Source organism: Pipra filicauda, unplaced genomic scaffold (genome assembly GCF_003945595.2).
Source record: "Pipra filicauda isolate LSUMZ 115617 unplaced genomic scaffold, ASM394559v2 scaffold121_size3267253_pilon, whole genome shotgun sequence".
Lineage (NCBI taxonomy): Eukaryota > Metazoa > Chordata > Aves > Passeriformes > Pipridae > Pipra > Pipra filicauda.
Genome location: NW_024103674.1, coordinates 2880245 through 2897761, shown reverse-complemented (window position 1 = coordinate 2897761; position 17517 = coordinate 2880245). Strand labels below are relative to the sequence as shown.

The following is a 17517-nucleotide window of genomic DNA, read 5'->3' as shown; positions in this document are numbered from 1 at the left end:
GTTCTTTACCTGAGCAGACAAACTAAAACCTGCTCTCTGACCAAATTTTCAACAGATGTATTGATTCCAAACAGCTAAGAGCAGGTTTAGGTTAGGAGAGGAAACAGAGTTATTTAAATCATCAAAGCTAACACCTGAGGGAAGTTATCTAAATATTCTGGAAGCTGCCTCACAGAGTTGTGATGCCAGCAGCAGAGCTGGGCCACGTGGAAGCAGCTTGGCTGTGGCTGAAGGCCCAGATCACTGGAGGAGAGCAGGGATAAGGGGATCTGACATCCCTGCCTGGGCTGTCTCAGCTCACTCAGAGCCTGGGTGCCCTGGGTGGAAAGGGCATGATTTTGCTCCTGTCAGTGCCAGTCCTCACACAGACACTACCCCTGCACATTTCTGATGGCTCATCCAGCCCTCTCGGAGCATCCAGCCATGGGGGTATTTTTAAGGAAGCCTCTCTTTTAGCACCTTCCCTTCCTGCCCAGGTCAGCAATCCTTGCACAAAGGTGGGTGAGGATTACACAGGTGAGTGGTGCCTCCTGGTTCTGCCCTGGGAAAGGGCTTGGAGAGATGGGAGTGTGGTTCTGGGTTCACCTTGGCTCCTCAGCAGGGTGATGCAAGAAAAGCTAAAGAAGATGAGTGGATTTGGAGAGAATGTTAAAAAAAAACACCTCACAGTAAGGTAAGGGATAAAGGCTTAAAGATTGAACACAACATTCAGATGTAAAAGCCCCACTGCAGCCACAGTGCAGGTTTATTAATAATGCTTCAGCTCCAGAGTAATGGAAAACCTGTCCTTTCAGTAATTACTGTTTGCAAGAGATGTTTGTGATGATGCAGTTTACAGCTCCAAGTTCTAACATTCTTTTTCACACCGTGCATTTGTCCATGTTTGTCTCTTGCTTAATTACAGCTTTTTTCCCCCTTTTTTCACGATGTGACACAATTTTAGTTTGATCAAATGTCCCTGCTTGCTTTTGTCCATCCTGTGGTTCATTCCAGAAACCGAAATGATTTTGCAACAACTTTCAGCAGTGCCTTGTTCTGTGGCAGAAATACTTCAAGAGGAGTGAGAGGAAAAACCAAAGCCTGGTGAGTGATTTCTGCCTTTACCTGGTACCCACCTAGGGAGTGGAGTCCTGTGGCCACCTGGTTAGTGCCCTGTTGTTACCCCCACCCTCCCTGAGAATGGAGCAGCTCCTGGGGGAGCCCAGGGAGAGCTCTCCTGTGCCTCCTCTTCCTCCACAAAAAGGGCAGTTCACTCTCCCTGGTTTAGCAAATCCTTCCTCTGCTGGGATTACTGGGCCCTCGTGTGCCAGTTCCTGTGGTTTTGTGAGCTTTTTTTGATCATATATTCTTCTTCTGGAGATTGTAGCCACTGAAATTTTATTGCTGGAGTCCTGTGGCTTTTGTTCAGTCCTATTTGGAAAAAAGAAAAAATTCTAGCCCTAAGGGCCGGAGAGGGAAGCTTAGGAAAATTAATCCTAAATGGCCTGGCATTCAGACCAATAAAGAGAGCCTGGCATCAGTTTTCATGTAAATAATCAGCTTTTAAAACAAGTATTGCACATTCCAGCAGTTCTGTTTGTTAAATCTCTGTCTCTCCTGCAGCCTGGACTGAGACCTGGTGCCAGCCTTTCCCGTGCTCTCACCATCCTCCTCTTCCTCCTCAGAACTGCTGATTCTGAAACAACTTTTTCCATGTTGAGAGCTGCTGTGGGGGCTCTGAAGGTGAGTCAGGTGCCTCTCGCTCTGAGGGCATTTCCTGGAGAGCAGTTCCCTGCTTTCTGCATGTCCTGGGGCTCCACTTAAACAGGTAGGAGGATGCTTTGGCACGTGGGGCTGAATTCTCCATTTACCTTCACACCCCAGGGATATGTCTGATTTCACACTGGTGACACAATGACTTTGGAACTTATTTATGCCATATTATCCAGAAGATCTCCATATGAATGTCACCAAACTTCTATGGACAACTTTTTCTGTAGTTCCTGTTGAGCATGCCGGGGGTTAAGTGTGGTAAGCTCTTTATTTCCTTCCCAGAGCTGGTTTATTTTTGTAACACAGGAATTTTCAGTAAGTTTGTACTGGGAAAGTGCTTGGCTAAGGCTTTTATTGGTGAAAACAAACCAAAAATGCTTCGCTCAGTTTTTCACTGGAATCAGTAGATGAAATACTTTCCTCAGTTTTATGCTGCAAGCAAATATATATATTGATAACTCATTTAACTCCTCGATTAATTAAAACACATCATGCATTCTAGCAGAGAAAAATTAGAGCATTTATCCCTAGAAGTTTTGATGTGAGAAGATGATGGTTTTAATCTGTGCTAGCCAGTGTGTGTGGACACATCCTGGTGGGATGGGGCTGGGCAGAGCCAGAAACAGTCTGGGCAGTGGTCTCGTTTGGATACGTGATGCCACATTTAGAAGATAAATAAAAGAACTGGGAAAGAAAGCAGCAGATCCTGTTGTTGGCTGCTGCATGCAAAGTGGGGGTATGTCACACTTTCACCAAGGTTTTGGGGACCAAGTGTCCCATCCATCACTCCTGGGCCTCAGGTTCCTGTGTATTTGCTGTCCAGAGGATCTGAATGGCAGCTGCTGGAGCTGTGTGTTCCTCATGCCCTCCCTCAGCTGCCAGCAGCACTTGTCCAAGCAGCACTTGTCTCAAAACCTTTTGTCCCTTTCTTCTAAACCATCTCTGTGTCCTTGGTTTTCAGGTGGCCCTGCACAGCGTGAGGGCTGGGACCTGCTGGCCAGCCTCTCCAAAATGCCATGTCCCCAGGGCTCTCCTGAGGGAAAAGAGGCTCCAGACTGCAGCTGGAAGCAGGAGGAGATGTGGCAGAGGGCTGATGCTGTAAGTATGCCAGTGCCAGTGTGTGCACCAGTGAGGGGGACTGGCCAAGTGCCAGCATTCACCCAGTCAAATGCCATCCCTTCCCTGTCACCTCCTGGCAGTGAAGGACACCCTGGTAAATCCAGCATTTGCTGGGGCACAGCACAGTGTGGGAAGGCAGCTGGCAGGGGGGCAGCAGTTTGCTGCCACAGACTTTACAACAGAACCTACCACGAGGTGAAATTACCGCTGGTTCCAAGAGTAAAACCATCCCTGGTAACAGCCCGGCTGCTCCATGCTCAAGGATTCCATCAGGTGGATGCAAATCTCCTTACATCCCTACCAGCAGGCACCCCCCTGGCAAGGAAGCCCCGAGAGAACAGGAATTGTCCAGGATGCTAAAATCTAACACTATTTTTTTTTCCCCCAAAAAAACTTGCTCTAATTTTAGTTTTACCTGGCCACGGAGCAGAAATCCAGATTGGAAGGGACCTTAAAGTTCATCCAGTTCCACCCCCTGCCATGGGCAGGGACACCTTCCACTATCCCGGGTTGCTCCAAGCCCTGTCCAACCTGGCCTTGGACTTCCAGGGATGGGGCAGCCACAGCTTCTCTGGGCAACCTGTGCCAGGGCCTCAGCACTCTCACAGGGAAGAGTTTCCTCCTGGTATCTGATCTAACCCTGCCCTCTGTGAGTTTGAAGCCATTCCCCCTTGTCCTGTCACTACAAGCCCTTGTAAAGAGTCTCCCTCCAGTGTTATAATTCTCCCAGTGTTCCATTTGTGGAGCTGGGATTCACACGGGTGGTTTATACATATTGCAATTTCAGGAATGTAAATAAGTAGAATTGACCCAAGCCCTTCAATTATGCCTTTGCATACCCAGAATGCCATATAATTACATGTTTTTCAGGCATTATCTACAAGGGTATTTACCAACACCCTTTGCTGAGAAAGGCAGATCAGTTTGGAGGGATGAGGAAGGTGTGGGGCTGCCTCCATCCCGAGGAGGTTCACATTCTGTGTCACACCAGCTCTTTCTATGGGGCAACTGGGTGAGAAATCACCCCTTATTCCACATTTAAGCAAAGACACTTCCCATCAAATTTACAGGATCCAGAGGAAAAGAAAGAAAGTCGAAGTTGTGGATTTGAACAAGTGAAGCTACTTTTGAGTTCTGATGCAAAGCCTGCTTTTCTTTTTTTCTTTGCCTGATATAATTTCCAAACATATTTTTAGAGTTTCATGAGAAAGCAAGAAAAGTTATTCAACGTTGCAAAGACTAAAATTTTCAGCGATATTCCAGACTTTTTATGGCCGACTTCCAAGCCGGGGTGCGATTACTGAGGGAGCTCAAGAGCTGAACTCCGCGGTTAAAGTGTCACCGCCGGCTGCGTTGGGAAAACGAGGCTTTGGAGCAGAACCTCGGCAGGGAAAGGACCAAAGAGCAGCCGATCCAGCTGCACCCGCCGTGTCCCCCGGCCCGGAGGGCTCGGGGCTCGTTCCCTGCTGGGGACCGGGCTGGGAGCGCTGGTTCGGGCACGAAGCTGTTCCGCGAGTGCCATCCAGGGGACGGGAGCTGCACTTTCAGCTGCTGCTCGGTCCGGGGCAGGCGGGGTTAAAGCGGGACCTGCGGTGGTCGAGAAGGAGGAACCAACCGAAGGGAGATGCCTAAAACTTCGTAAGGCCCGCCCCGAGCTCGGCCGGTGGGCAGGGCGGGGATACAAGTTGAGAAGTGTCAGGAGTTTGAGAAGGGACCAGTGCCTCCACAGCAGGGCTGAAAATCATAATTACAGAATCCTTAAGGTTGGAAAAGCCCTCCAAGATCATTGAGTCCAACCTTTGACCAACATTGTCAACCAGATCGGAGCACCGAGTGCCATGTCCAGCCATTCCTTGGACACATCCAGGGATGGAGACCCCCCCCACCTCTCTGGGCAGCCCCTTCCAGTGCTGGTGGTATTTAGGTGCAGTTTGTGTGTCACCCTCCTCTGCCTCATCTTCTGGGGGGGATGAAGAGCCACCTCAGTGACATCCCCGTCCCTGTCCCCGAGCTCCCCAAACCGTGGGACCACAGACTGGGAAAACCCCCGACCCTCAGAGGGAGAACTCTGTACCCGTCACCCTCTGGGACCACTGGGACTTTGAAACACGAAGGAGCAGCGAGGAAACCAAATTTCCCCTCCCGTTTTCAACTTTAAGGGGAACCTTTTCCGCTGAGGAGCTGCCTCGGGGACCGTGACCCCCCCCCTCCGGCCCTCCCGGGGGTCCCGTTCGCAGTGGGGTCGCGGGGCTCACCTTGATGATGAGCGGGTTTTCGAACATGCTGAGCCGGATCACCCCGAGCCGCTCGTTCTCGGTGCCCGGGCCCGCCTCGGCCAAGGTCATGGGCCGCCGCCGGGGCCCCGCCTTGCCCCCCGCCATGGCCGGGGGGCTCTCGGGGGTCCCTGTTCACGGGGGTCTCCTGGCGGTGCCGGTCCGGGAGTCTCGGTGGTCCCGGTCCCGGGGATTGTCTCTGCAGTCTCAGTCTCGGTCCCGGTGTGTCTCTCTCTCTGCACTCCTGGCCCCGGGGGGTCGGTCCCGGTCCCGGGGGGTCTCTCCCGGTCCCGGTCCCGGTCCCACCGATCGCGGGGCGCGCGCGGCGTCGTCCGTCTCCCGGGCAACGGGCGGTGCGCCGCTCTCACGGGTCCGGCCGGGGGCCCTTCCGCCGAGGGGAACGGAAGATCCGGCGGCCGCGGGGCGCGGGGGGGACGGCGGCACGGGCGGAACGGCGGCACGGGCGGACGGCGGCGCGGGCGGACCCCACGTGTAGGTGGCGGGACCGGAGCCGGGCCGGGGGGTCTGAGGGTTCGTGAGGGGTTTTGGGGGTTCATGAGGGGCTGCGGGGTCCTGGCGCCGCCGACAACGCCTTGGGTGCGTGTCCACGGTAGTCCCAGGGCGGCGGAGGGGAGCGGCGGGGCCCTGCCCTCGGCCGGGCCTACGGGCGGGTTTATAGGTAAACGGGCGCTGGGGCGAGTTGTGTGTGAGCGGTTCGGTGTCTGCCCACAGGGCCTTCGCCAGCCGGTGATGCCCGGCGCCGGCCAGCGCTGCAGACTGCCCTGGGGCTGCGAAATTCAAGGGCTCGCGTTACGAACGTGACGCGAGTGTTGCTCGGTAAGTACTTCTTCTGTGTGCTGGATGTGGAAAACGTGCTGAATATCCTTCGTGCCTGCTCTGTGTAACTGTATTCTTCAGGAATTGCCGTGTGCTGGGACAGAGCCGGCAGGGCTGAGCTCAGCATAGGCCGGTTTGAGCGCGGGCAGAACCCGTCAGAAGCTTCTAATTTGAGAATTGGATTTAGTGCTGATTAGTCTGATATTTCTCTGTTAATTTTAACTTGTTGCTGCTTCAGTGCTGAAAGCAGAGTTGAACAAAACAGTCTAACGGTGCTTAGTTACTCAAAATCAAATTAATAGTTATTAAAGTGTGTATTTTGGTGTTCCAGGAAGGCACTTTCAGGCTGAGTCCAGCTGTGATGCACATCTGTTCCACAAAGAAGGTGTCAGTTTTTCATAGGCACTCTGCAAAACCAGCTGGTTTGAAAAGTGAGTGTTTCTATTTGATGTTCCTAAGATAAAACGGATCATTTAATTTTTAAAGTTTTGGGTGAGTTTTGTGCTTTTTGTTGTTGGTTTTTTTTTGGGGGGGGGGAGGGCTTTGTACTGTTTAACGTGTGTCATGGTAAATAAATTACAACGCTCCAATAAAGCTCTTGTCTTTTATCTAAGAAAAAATGAAAGGAATGGCATGTACAGACGATTTTCAAGGGCAGGATTTCCTCAAGAAGAGGAAGAAGAAGAAGAGAAAACAAAAGGAGTGCAACGACCAACATGGGAATGATGGGAGTGGGGAAGACCCGGAGCTCGGCCGAGCTTCTCCTCTGCTGTTTGAAAACGGAGGAGCACAGGGTGGGGAGGGCAGCCAGAAGAAGAAGAAAAAAGCCCAAAACAAGGGTGAGAAGCAGCAGGCTTCCATAGCTGATTACTGTGTGAGAATAGACCAGGAAATTACCAATGGAACTGGAATGGAGGCTTCCAAGAAGAAGAGAAGGAAGCAGGAATGCAGTGAGAGCATGGACGAGCAGAGCGATGTCACCTGCGTGTTGGTGAACCAGCACAGCCCTGGGGGCTGCCAGGGCAGCACTCTGGATTATGTGTACATTAAAAAAAACCCCAAGAAGAAAAAGAAAAAAGCAAAGCTGCCTGAAGTGGGTGAGGAGCGTGAGGGGCCTCCCTCCCAAAGACCCAGCGAAAACAGCAGAGAGAAACCCAGGAAGAAGAAGAAAAAAAGGAGAGGCAGCAGTGCCCAGGGTGGGCAGGAGGACACAGATGGAGCTGCTGACCAGGCATTGTTGTCATCTCCAGGGCAAAACAGGCCAGTGGGGGACAAAGGGTGGCCTTTACGTGCCCAGAAGGGGCAGAGGCACGAGGATGGTGACTCTGATGCTGCTTCTACCACGAGCGAGCCCTCAGTACCTGCTGATTTTTCCACACCCAGTAAAGCACCTGATCGAGCTCAGAAAACTCCAGGACATGCTAACAAGGCAATTAAAAGCAGTGCTTTTGTCACGGAAGAAAGTTCTTCAGAGTCAGATGAGATGTAAGTTTAGGAGTTCTTTTCTGGTTTTTTTTAATGTTATTTGGGTCCACAGATTTTTCTTCATTCTGTTTTGTATGTATTTTAAAGAAAAACTTTTAACTTACACAGCATATTGAGATGTTAGAGACCTACTTTAAAAGCTTCTTTATCTTATGGAAATACAATAACAATTTATAAGAATGCACTACTGTAGCCTTCAGTGTGGGCTCTTTCCTCCTTTCTAAAACCTGCAGATATAGAAATAATTTAAGTTCAAGCAATTCATATTTAGTAAAAAAAAAAGAGGGGAAGAGGAAAGAAGGGAGTTTGTGTGTTAAATTTGGTATTTATAGTGAACATGTGCATTTTAACCAAGCAACTAGTAAGGTCACCTAAAGAATTTAATGTTTTGTGCAGACAAATGTTCTTGTAAGTAGCTCTTGATGCTTTTACAGTGTCAAGAACCCACAATAAGTGCACTAGTAAGGGACAGATGGAAAAAAATCTGTGTGCCAGTGGTACCAAGAGACACTATTTCTTCAGTATGTCCAAGGGTGAGAGCTTTGTGGATTTTCTAAACCTCAGAAAGCTCTTTGACTATTGTAAGTATAGAAATTTGATAATAAATTATATCTGTGTTAAGAGGTTGGAAATACAAGGGGGTGGATGTGTGAAGTGTTCCTTTAATGAATGGGCACGTTCATTCTTTTAGTGGTAGAGATGCTAAGAAAAATCTCTGGTTTGGACTTCTAGTGGTGTATTTATGTCTGGTTTTGTTTTTAAATATCAGGACCCCAGAACCCTCAGCATCAAATAACAAGAAGAACCAGAACAGTTCCTTTGCTGAGATGGCAGCCTCTGATGAGGTGAGTCTGGATGATGATGAATACGTGGACTCTCTCACGTCTTCATTTGTGGATTTGGATGCTGCCAGAGAAGAATTGAAAGAGTTTATTCCTCATGTGAAGAATATCTCAGACACTTCCATCAAGAAGATGGCTGGAAGAGACCTGGCAAGGTTTAAACAGTTTAAAAAACAAGGTGAGCTCTCTAAAATGCTGTTGCAGTGAGGAAGGACTGTGCTTGTGTTTTGACAGAGGGAAAATAGTTATTTGTATCATGCCTGTTGCATCCATGGAGTGGTTCACTTCATTCCAACTGACATATTTTCTGTTTCTGTGTTTTGTAGCATCTACTTTCTAATTGTTAAATTACAGTCCAAACTGTGTGTGTAAATTACTGGTTTGTCTCTTGCAATTTTCTTTTTTCCCCCCTTTGGATTTGTTGATCTCTTTTCAAACCTGAGCTAAAACCTGAAACATATAAAAGATGATACTTGAGGTTTGACTTGTTTGTTTGTTTGTTTTTTACCTTTGTATATTGTAGGCATGGCTGTCAAGTTTGGCAGATTTACCCAGAAGGAAAACAACCAAATCCGGAAAAATGTTGAGGAGTTCTTATCCATCAGTGGGATAGACAGTGCTGAGAAACTCCTGTTCACCTCCAGGTATCCAGAAGATAAAGAAACAATCAATCGCCTCAAGGCAAAGCATCAGTTCTGTGAGAAAATTTGTAAGTATTTTAGTTCCTTCTCAAAGAGCTGAATGTTCCATTCCACAGCCTGGTGATACCATGATATATTTTTTTAAACTGATTTTTATTGAAAAGCACTGATATTGCTGAATTTGGTCAAAAAAGGAGCATGCTGGTGAGATGATGTTGTTGATAAGAAGAGAACATAATACTGTGAAGATTATCTGGTCTCAGGTAGGAAGAGTTTAGAGATGATAAAATATCAAGACCAGTAACACTTAAAGAGCTTCAAACTTTTATATTTAGGCTTTATGGCTTCAGGTGCATTATTTGTTGGGCAGTAATTAAGGTTATTAATGGCAGCTGTGATTGATTTAAGTCTTGTCTGAAATTGTCAACTGTTCTTAGAGCACATAAATAGGTGGCAGGTGCAGGACTGAGTGAGGGCAGAAACTTGAGAAAGGGTGACTTTAGCCAAACAGTCAGTTTTCCAAGACTTGAGGAAAACAGAATTCTTATGGCTCCGATTCTGTTTGTAGGAGGAGCACCTCTTTTTTTTTTTTTTTTCCCCCTCTTTACTCATCTTATTGGGCTTTTCTTGGCTAGAAAACATTCAGACATCACCTGGCAAACGTGTTCATTGTGTAACATCTCTGCTGAATCTGCTCAGGCCACTTTCTCAGGGGCTTCATTCTGTGAATTCATGCAGGCAAGGCAGAGTAAATGGCAACTTGTAACGGATTGGGATTTAAGGGTCAAAGAGGCTACAGATTTGTTCCTCTCTGATTGTTTCACACACACAGGTCCCTCTGCACTGTCACATTCGCCCAACATTGATTTCTGTTCCAGTCTGGGAGTTTGCTCCTGTCTGGGAAAACTTGGCGGGAAGTCACATCAGTGTTATGTGACTTGCAGTCACCTCTCCTGGGCAATGTTCACCAAGGTTGTCATGTGTTCCCAGAAATTGGATCTTCCCTTCAGCAGAGATCTTCACTGGTTTTGCTGGCCTGCCTTTCCCAGCTGAAATACTCTGTGTGCAGAAGGACAGTGTCTCATCAGCCTCCTCACTGGTGGCTGTCTCGTGTCTCTCTATGAACAGGAGTATTCACTATGTCAGTTAAATTTTAATTACACCTGGATCAAATGCACAGCCAGTCCACAGAGTTTGTAGCTTGTGAGGAGCAGGTTTGTGCCTGAGAGTTCAGAAGTTCAGTGTCTGATACTCACCCACACATGTGCAGGGGTACATTCTCTTGAGGGGAGAGAATCTGTTGTTGGCAGCACAGTCATGAAAATGTGTGGTGTTGGGTTTGGGTTTTGTTTTGCCATTTTTTTTTTTAACTTTTTTTTTAAAGTGGCCTCACCACTGCAAGAAACGTTTCTTAAAAATGATCCTTTACCTTCTAGCTGAGGGCATACCCCGACCCTGGAGGCTGATATATTACAGAGCAAGGAAGATGTTTGACCCAAATAATTATAAAGGAAGGTAAGGGAATAATTTAAGGGTTTCTGAATGCTCATGTTGGTTATTTTTGCATGAAAAATTTATATAAAAGAAGATCATCTTTGCCATTTGTGCCAGTTACTGTGTCTTAATGGACAGGTCATTTTTCTGACTAGTCCTTACTGATTCCTCTCTTCTAAAATGTGACTTGAAGTGGTAGTGATGAGTAACATTGATCACCTGTAGAGGTTACAGCTCTTTTAAAAGATTGAAATAGTTTGAATTTACAGCAGTGCCCATTTCCTCAACCAGGTACACTAAGGAAGAAAAAGAACAATTAAAGAAGTATCAGGCTATGCATGGCAATGACTGGAAGAAGATTTCTGAGCTGATGTCCCGTTCTAACCTCTCAGTTGCTATGAAATTCTCTGAAATCAAGTCAGGTATGTAATTTTAAGAAAAGCCATTAATTTTGTGTAATGCAATTTGAGAAATTATATTAGAACTGTATGTTTTATGTACCCTACACATGAAGAAGTCCCTAAGTGTGTGGGTTTTTTAAAAATTAATTAATTATTTTGCAGTGGTGGCCCTTTTCTTCAGACTACTGATTGCATTTTCATATGGAAGGGATAAGAACGGTCTCTGATAGAAAAGGGAAAAGAAATGGAACAAATACAACTCTTTATTAAACAGAACTGACATACAAATAGATGCTTTCACAGGGAGGGCAGAAGGAGTTTGGCAGGCAGGTTTTAAAAACTAGGGATCAGACTGTTCTTTAGTGATTAGGCTGAACTCTCAAGTCTGGTATGGAGAGGAGTTTCTAGGAGGTGTGTTAAGAAGCTGGTCTGTAAATAATAACAATGCAAAGTGAAACACTTGCTCTTTTGCCTTTTTCCCTAATCCTATATGATAAATTATGCCTCAATCTGGTGTTTTTTTCAATTTCAGCTATTAATTACGGTCCTTGGACAAAGGAAGAGATCCAGAAGTTAAAGCATGCAGTGAAGGAAGTGATAAGGAAAAAACTGGAAATGGAAGATGGAAGTTCTCCTTCCTCCCTGGAACAGTCAAACAGGGATCTCTGGGTTGACCGTGAGAAACTGTGCCAGCAACTCCCATGGACTGAGATTGAAACCAAAGTGGGAAGTCGATACTGGAGACAATGTAAACAGAAATGGTAAGGGTTTGTGCTCACCTGAGATAATCAGATGTGTTCTGGGGAGTATTTCTTCTGTGTTTTGTGCTGTCACGATCATTTGGTAGGACATGTAATAGACTGTAGACCACGGAAGAGGTGTTGCAGATGTGTCTGAGACAAATAACTCTTTGCTAGCTGGGGTAAGTTTTCTTTTTGCTGTGATAGCAAAGCCTGATTTCTGCCTCTCTGTGACAGCAGTAGCATCTTGATGCTTAGAATTTCTTGAAATGATAGAAACCTGTTTCTCTGTGTTTTCAAAGGAATTCAATTTTAGTAAAGAAGATGTCCAAAGGGCAGACGTTACATAGATGGATCAAGGGAGTACAGAACAAGATCACTCTTATTAAAAGGTACAGTTCAGAGGCACTGGGATGTTGGTTCTGAGCTGGTTTATAAAAGCTTGCAGGGGGAGAACGGCCTGCTTGCAGCTCAATATGTGTTTTGCAACCATTCTTACTCTGGACTAAATGTCCTGTGCCTTCTGACTTGGGGGAGCTGGGGGCACTGAATTATGGCTTGAATTCTGCCTGCAAACTGTTCCTGTCTTACATTCACAGGCTGTATGAAATGAAAGTGGAGGATGCCAATGAAGTAAACTGGGAAGAACTCGGTGATGCCATTGGGTAAACCTTTTCCCCCTGTTTTTATGGATAGAAAGGGTAGTTGAAGCAGATGAATCAAAGTTCTTAAAGCTCTATAACCACAGCATATGTTCAGTTTGACAACATTCAGTTGTATATCCTGGCATATCACTGAGCAGGAAACCATCCCTACGGGGTCTGAAACTTGCTTTTAACCACATCAGGAAACTCTTGGCATTCCAAATATTGTGTTGTGTATCTGTGCTTCCAAGTGTTAATCAACAAATGGGAAAAAGGGATGATTATAGGCTTGTGTAATACAATATAAAAAGTTGTCTTCCAAATAAAGGAGTGTTGCATATGAAGTTACCAGTCCTATAAATGCTGAACTTCCCCTTTTTCCACATACTTTGTTTCATTTACTGTGTGTGATGGCACGGTGCAGGTTCTTACCTTCAAGGGGAATTGCTGTCTTGAAAACCTGCTTTAATTACAATTTGAGTTCCATCCTTTCTACCTAAAGCTAAGCTATTTTTTGACTGGCATCACTCGTGAATGGATAACTCAGTAACAACCAAGCTTTGTGCCAGTTCCTTGCACCACTGATTCTTTGACCTCTTCTCTTTGCAGAGATGTCCCTACAACCTATCTTCAAGTACAGTTTTACAGGCTAAAAGTCTCCTTTGTCCCTTCTTGGCAAAAAAAGACTTTTTCTGGTCAGTATCCCAGCTGTTTGTATATACTCCTTAAGGTTTTGGCTTGAATCTAATAAAGAATGCTTATTCTAGTTGAATTTTCTCCTATGTATGTTACCCCTAATTGGCTCAAATCTTGGGCCTTATACTTATTTTACTGATTTTTTTTTTTTTTATAACTTTCAGTGTCGTCTTTGTGCAGTGCATGTGAGCCTCTTTTTAACACCTTGGCTTTAAGTTTTATGATTGTGCATTTTAATTTATCTTTGCATGCAGTGGTGTTCCTGCAGCCACAGTGATCAGAACAGTACAGACATTTTGTGCATTTAACACAACGTTATTTCTGTCTGTGAGGTCCTGTTCCCTAATAGATCCAATTAAAACTAATTTTTCTTTTTTTCCCCTAGAAATTATAGATTTTCTGTATCAATACAAGCTCCCAGAATTAGAAGACAAGTTAAGAAGAAAGCAGTGGAATCACCTTAGTTCTGGTGATTTATCAGCCAGCCAGGAGAAAAAGGCTTTCCGATTCAGTGACATTTTTGACTCCAGTGAAGAGAGTGATTAATGGACTGTCCTAAAAGCAACTCCTAATTTGCATTTTTAACTGCAGATGGATCTGGTTGAGAGTGGGTGCAGCTCAACAACTGCAGGTACACAGGCTGTGGAGTGATGGGAAAAGTCAAGATGGGCACATCTGATTTTCTTTTTTCATATTGAAGACTGAGTTCAACAGAGCTTTTGTGCTCCTTTTTATTACTTTCATTTAGCTCTGGTTTTAGAAACCTTCATTGCTTTTTAAATACAATTTTTTCACTGCTTTGTTTCCTGTGAAGTTGAAAACTACTCTTTTCCCTTTATGAATAAACTTGGGTTTCAGAACTTTATTTTTCTTTATTTAAAATTCATGAGATTGGAAAAAGGTTTTCAGTTTGGTTTTAAATCTCTGTAATAACCAATCCTTAAGACATCTGTGTTGATGGAAACAGCACAACTTTCAACTTGTTTTTTTTAGAGGTATATCTTGTTCTTAGAAGCACCTAATTTTATTTTTGATGTAGACTTACACTTTTCTCAAACCTCCTAGATAAAAAGGATATTTGTCCATTTCTGTTCATAACTGTAATGTCATTTCATGCTAAAACCAAACCAGTGCATTTGAAATGTTTTTGTTAATATTTGGAATATAGACACAGACAGTGTAAATATATATATACATATGCATACACATACTTTTATTGTGTCAAGGATAATTTCTACATTTTAATATGAAAATTGAGCAATAAGATGGGAGTTTTTACTCATGGCTTTGTATGATATTTTTATCTCTCTGCCCAGAGTGATTATTTGTAAATTGACTGTGAAAAAAAACCCCAAAAATATCTTACTGTGTAAAGTGTTTGTATGGCTTGTTTATATTTCCCATGCACTGTTTTAGAAAATAATGCAAGAAGACTCAGGCTCTGCTTTTCGAGGGTAATTTTGATAAATTCTTTAATAATTGTTACTGAAAATCCAGAACTTTCAATGGCTTGAAATAAAGGCCTTGTTGGAGGGTCTGGAATGTGACTTGTAGCAAAGGATTTTAAAGGAGAACTTGCCATATTTAACTGTGTCTGGCTTTAGTCTCTCTCAAGATAGTGGGATTTTTGTGGGACAGGCAGGACACCCCCTGTGATCAGCCACTGGTACAAGGGTAAGTTTTCCAGCCAAGACATGAAGTAGGGCAGAGGGGAGGAAAACACACACCAGTTCTTCTCTTGTTTTATGGGTTTGAAGGTGAAAAGCTGCAAAACTTGGACTTTTACATCTAAACAGTTTGTGTTTTTCAAGGATTTTTTTTCCCCTGGAATATGGAAATCTCTGAATTGTCTGCAGGCTGGAGCACAAACAACTGTCTCGTTGTAGAGTTTATAGACTAGATATCACAGAAATAAACTTCTACCTCCATAATGAGATTTATTTTATTCTTTGCTTTAAAGGAAAACTGTTGTGGATGAGTGGAATGCACCTCACTCAAAAAAGAGAAGCAGCAATATGTTTTACTGAGATAAATTCAGTAGAATTCAGAGTTTAACAGTGGTTTATCAAGATTCAGTAAGTTTGATGGCAAAGTTCACCTTATTAATTACTGCCACCTTATTAATTACTGCATGGAAGAGACATACAAAGGAAAATTGAGTTAGAATCAAGGTAGAATGATTCACAAAGAGTCCGGAGACACAAAGGGTAAGAAAGACCCTCCTGTTGAGTCATGAGGTTCAGAATGGACCCCTTTGAGGGGGTCTCAGAGAGGAGTCTGGGTGCAGCTGGATCCAGGCTTAGTCCCACACATGGTCAGTGGTTTATATATGTAAAATTTATAATTAATACTGAGTAGCCCCGTGGATTAGTAATGTTTCTTTACTGCTAATCCTGTAGGTGTCACTCAACCAAGGATCTCTCAGAGTAAGGGATCTCTCATCTTTGGGCAATGAAGGATCTCAGAAAAGGAATCTCAAACCTGGAGAGGTTTCCCTGCTCCAGGGAGTCACCCACCCACCCTGCAGTCAAGCTGCAGTTCAGTCTCATTAGGGTGAGATAGCTGTCAGTTAGTCAGTAGTATAGACAACACAGCTGTCTTAGTTTTAGCTCTGCTATCTCATTCTCTACTTTCATTATCTTGCCTGTTTGGGCTTCAAAACCACCTTCCAAAATATTTTTCCGAGGCACTTTCACTCCCTTGGCCCTGAGCCAGGAGCATTCCAGCTCACAGCATCACTGCAGGGCATGAGGCCTGTTGCTGCATCACAGAAACTCCTAAAAGACTTCCTGATACTTGTTAAAAGCAGTTTTTCTGCAACATGTTAAGTCAGGGCAGGTACCGTAAATTTGAAGCCATCACTGCACTGGCTGCTTTGGGAAAACACCTGAGAAAAGAGTGTGTCTGTCCCTGGGAGGGGAGTAAGGAAACTCCTTATCTGCATCTCCTTAGATAAAATGGGTGTAATCCATTTGCAAGTCTTTGCAGGAGGAGAGTAATTGTTGATTGTTTCCCACGTGCTGAATAATGGCACGAGGAAGCAGCTTTTTCCTTTGCCATCCTCTTACCCAGGCCCATGGGAACACAGGCATAGGAAGGCAGTTGTTTCACGTGGATATTTAAATATTATTGCTAACAGCCAACTCTGCAGAGGTTTAAAAAAAACCCAAACAGACTTCACAGAAGGCTGAGGGAAATAACATTGACAAAGCTTTGTGTATCAGGCTGCATTATAAATAAGAGCATGACAGATCCTTCAAGTGTAGAAAGCACTTGAAAAAGCACCTAAAAACTTGGGTGTTTCAAGCAGATGTGTCTCTTCAAGCATTTTCCTGACGTGTTCATGGCCTGAGTGGTGTTACAGCAGAAAACTCAGCTGTGTGGTGTTATCAAAGGCAGGGAGAGATGAGTTCCAAGGGTTGTGTTTGCAGCAGAGACACACTTCAAAGCTGAGGAGCGTTATGGTGGCAGCAGCTGCAGATCAAACAGGGACTTGCCTTTTTTTACCCCCTGCACCTGTAAGGTCTTAAACAAGGATCACACAATCATCACAGAATATGATGAGTTGGGAGGGACCCACAAAGACCGTCGAGTCTGAAAGAGAGCTGTTAAATATTGTATACTGAAAAGCTGCTGAATCCTGTATATTCCCAATTAAGCCTGGATTTATTAGTATAGATAACTTTTCTTTAAAGTTTTGATTTTTAAGATTTTAATAAACTAACACTTAAATAGAAAATAGTTAATAAAGAACTAATGTAGAATTATTTTAAGCCAAAGTTATGTATAATTCTAATGTAATAAGAACCTTGCATTTTTGGTTAACTTGCTGAGAATTTTCTAACTTTTAGATAATGGATATAGTTTTTGCAACTGGGAAAAAAAACATAACTTTTGCAAGTAAATAGGATGTATCTCTTCAAATGGACAAGTAACCAATCAGCATTTGACATTCAAGGTTGGGAAGTAATTCATCCAAGATAAAAAAGCTACATCATACAAAGGATTTTTATGGACTAGAAACCAAAGATTTATATAGTGAGGAGGCGTAGAAAGGCGGGATTTAACATGAATGTGTAAAGACCTTAGAAAATATAATGCTTTTGCTTTTGTAATTTCCTTGGAGGCATTTTTGGAGGACTATCCCCAATGCTTCTCCAGCGCTGTCAATAAAAAGGAATGCTGCTCAACATTGATCAGCTCCGATGTTGAGTGGGTTTCTTTAAATCCAAACAAGAATCACAGAATACGCTGAGTTGGAAGGGACCCACAAGGATCATCGAGTCCTGCACAGGACCATCCCCAAGGAGTTCATGGAAGGAGGGGGACCCCTGTTTGCTGTCTCAGAGCCCCCCAGGCTGTGGGGTGGTGTCACCCCTGTGACCCGGAGGGTCAGAGGCGCTCCTGGAGCTCAGTGGCTTCATCCCCCAGCCCCAGGAGGAGCCGGGCCTGAGCAGGGCCCAGCCCTTTTCCTGCGGGCTGTGGGATGCGCACGAAGAGGCACGAGGGGGATCCGTGAGCGGCTTCCATTGCATCAGAAACCCCCGCGCCCCCAGGGTCATCACTGCAGGCAGCTGGAGCCGCCCGTGCATT

General features: G+C 44.9%; 2 protein-coding genes across 3 annotated transcripts in view; one reads left to right on the top strand and one right to left on the bottom strand.

The window, feature by feature from the left end:
• CFAP77 (cilia and flagella associated protein 77) overlaps nucleotides 1–5480 on the bottom strand; it is a 60243-nt gene extending 54763 nt beyond the window's left edge. Inside the window, exon 1 of the mRNA XM_027739285.2 lies at nucleotides 5127–5480. Within this exon, the coding sequence (XP_027595086.1) occupies nucleotides 5127–5252 (126 nt within the window). The 5' untranslated portion in view covers nucleotides 5253–5480. The remainder of the gene's footprint in view (nucleotides 1–5126) is intronic.
• Nucleotides 2793–14860, top strand: TTF1 (transcription termination factor 1). 2 transcript variants are annotated; one of them, XM_039388325.1, is made up of 13 exons: nucleotides 2793–2850; nucleotides 5877–5981; nucleotides 6313–6412; nucleotides 6596–7466; nucleotides 8236–8486; nucleotides 8832–9017; nucleotides 10386–10464; nucleotides 10735–10865; nucleotides 11377–11605; nucleotides 11887–11976; nucleotides 12184–12249; nucleotides 12838–12923; nucleotides 13310–14860. In XM_039388325.1, exons 3-13 carry the CDS (start codon nucleotides 6343–6345, stop codon nucleotides 13468–13470), a joined length of 2220 nt encoding a protein of 739 aa, XP_039244259.1. In that variant the 5' UTR covers nucleotides 2793–2850; nucleotides 5877–5981; nucleotides 6313–6342; the 3' UTR covers nucleotides 13471–14860. The 2 variants fall into 2 exon arrangements, with proteins under 2 accessions (XP_039244259.1, XP_027595146.1); XM_027739345.2 differs by lacking the exon at nucleotides 2793–2850 and adding an exon at nucleotides 5617–5636.
• The last annotated feature ends 2657 nt before the right edge of the window (nucleotides 14861–17517 follow it).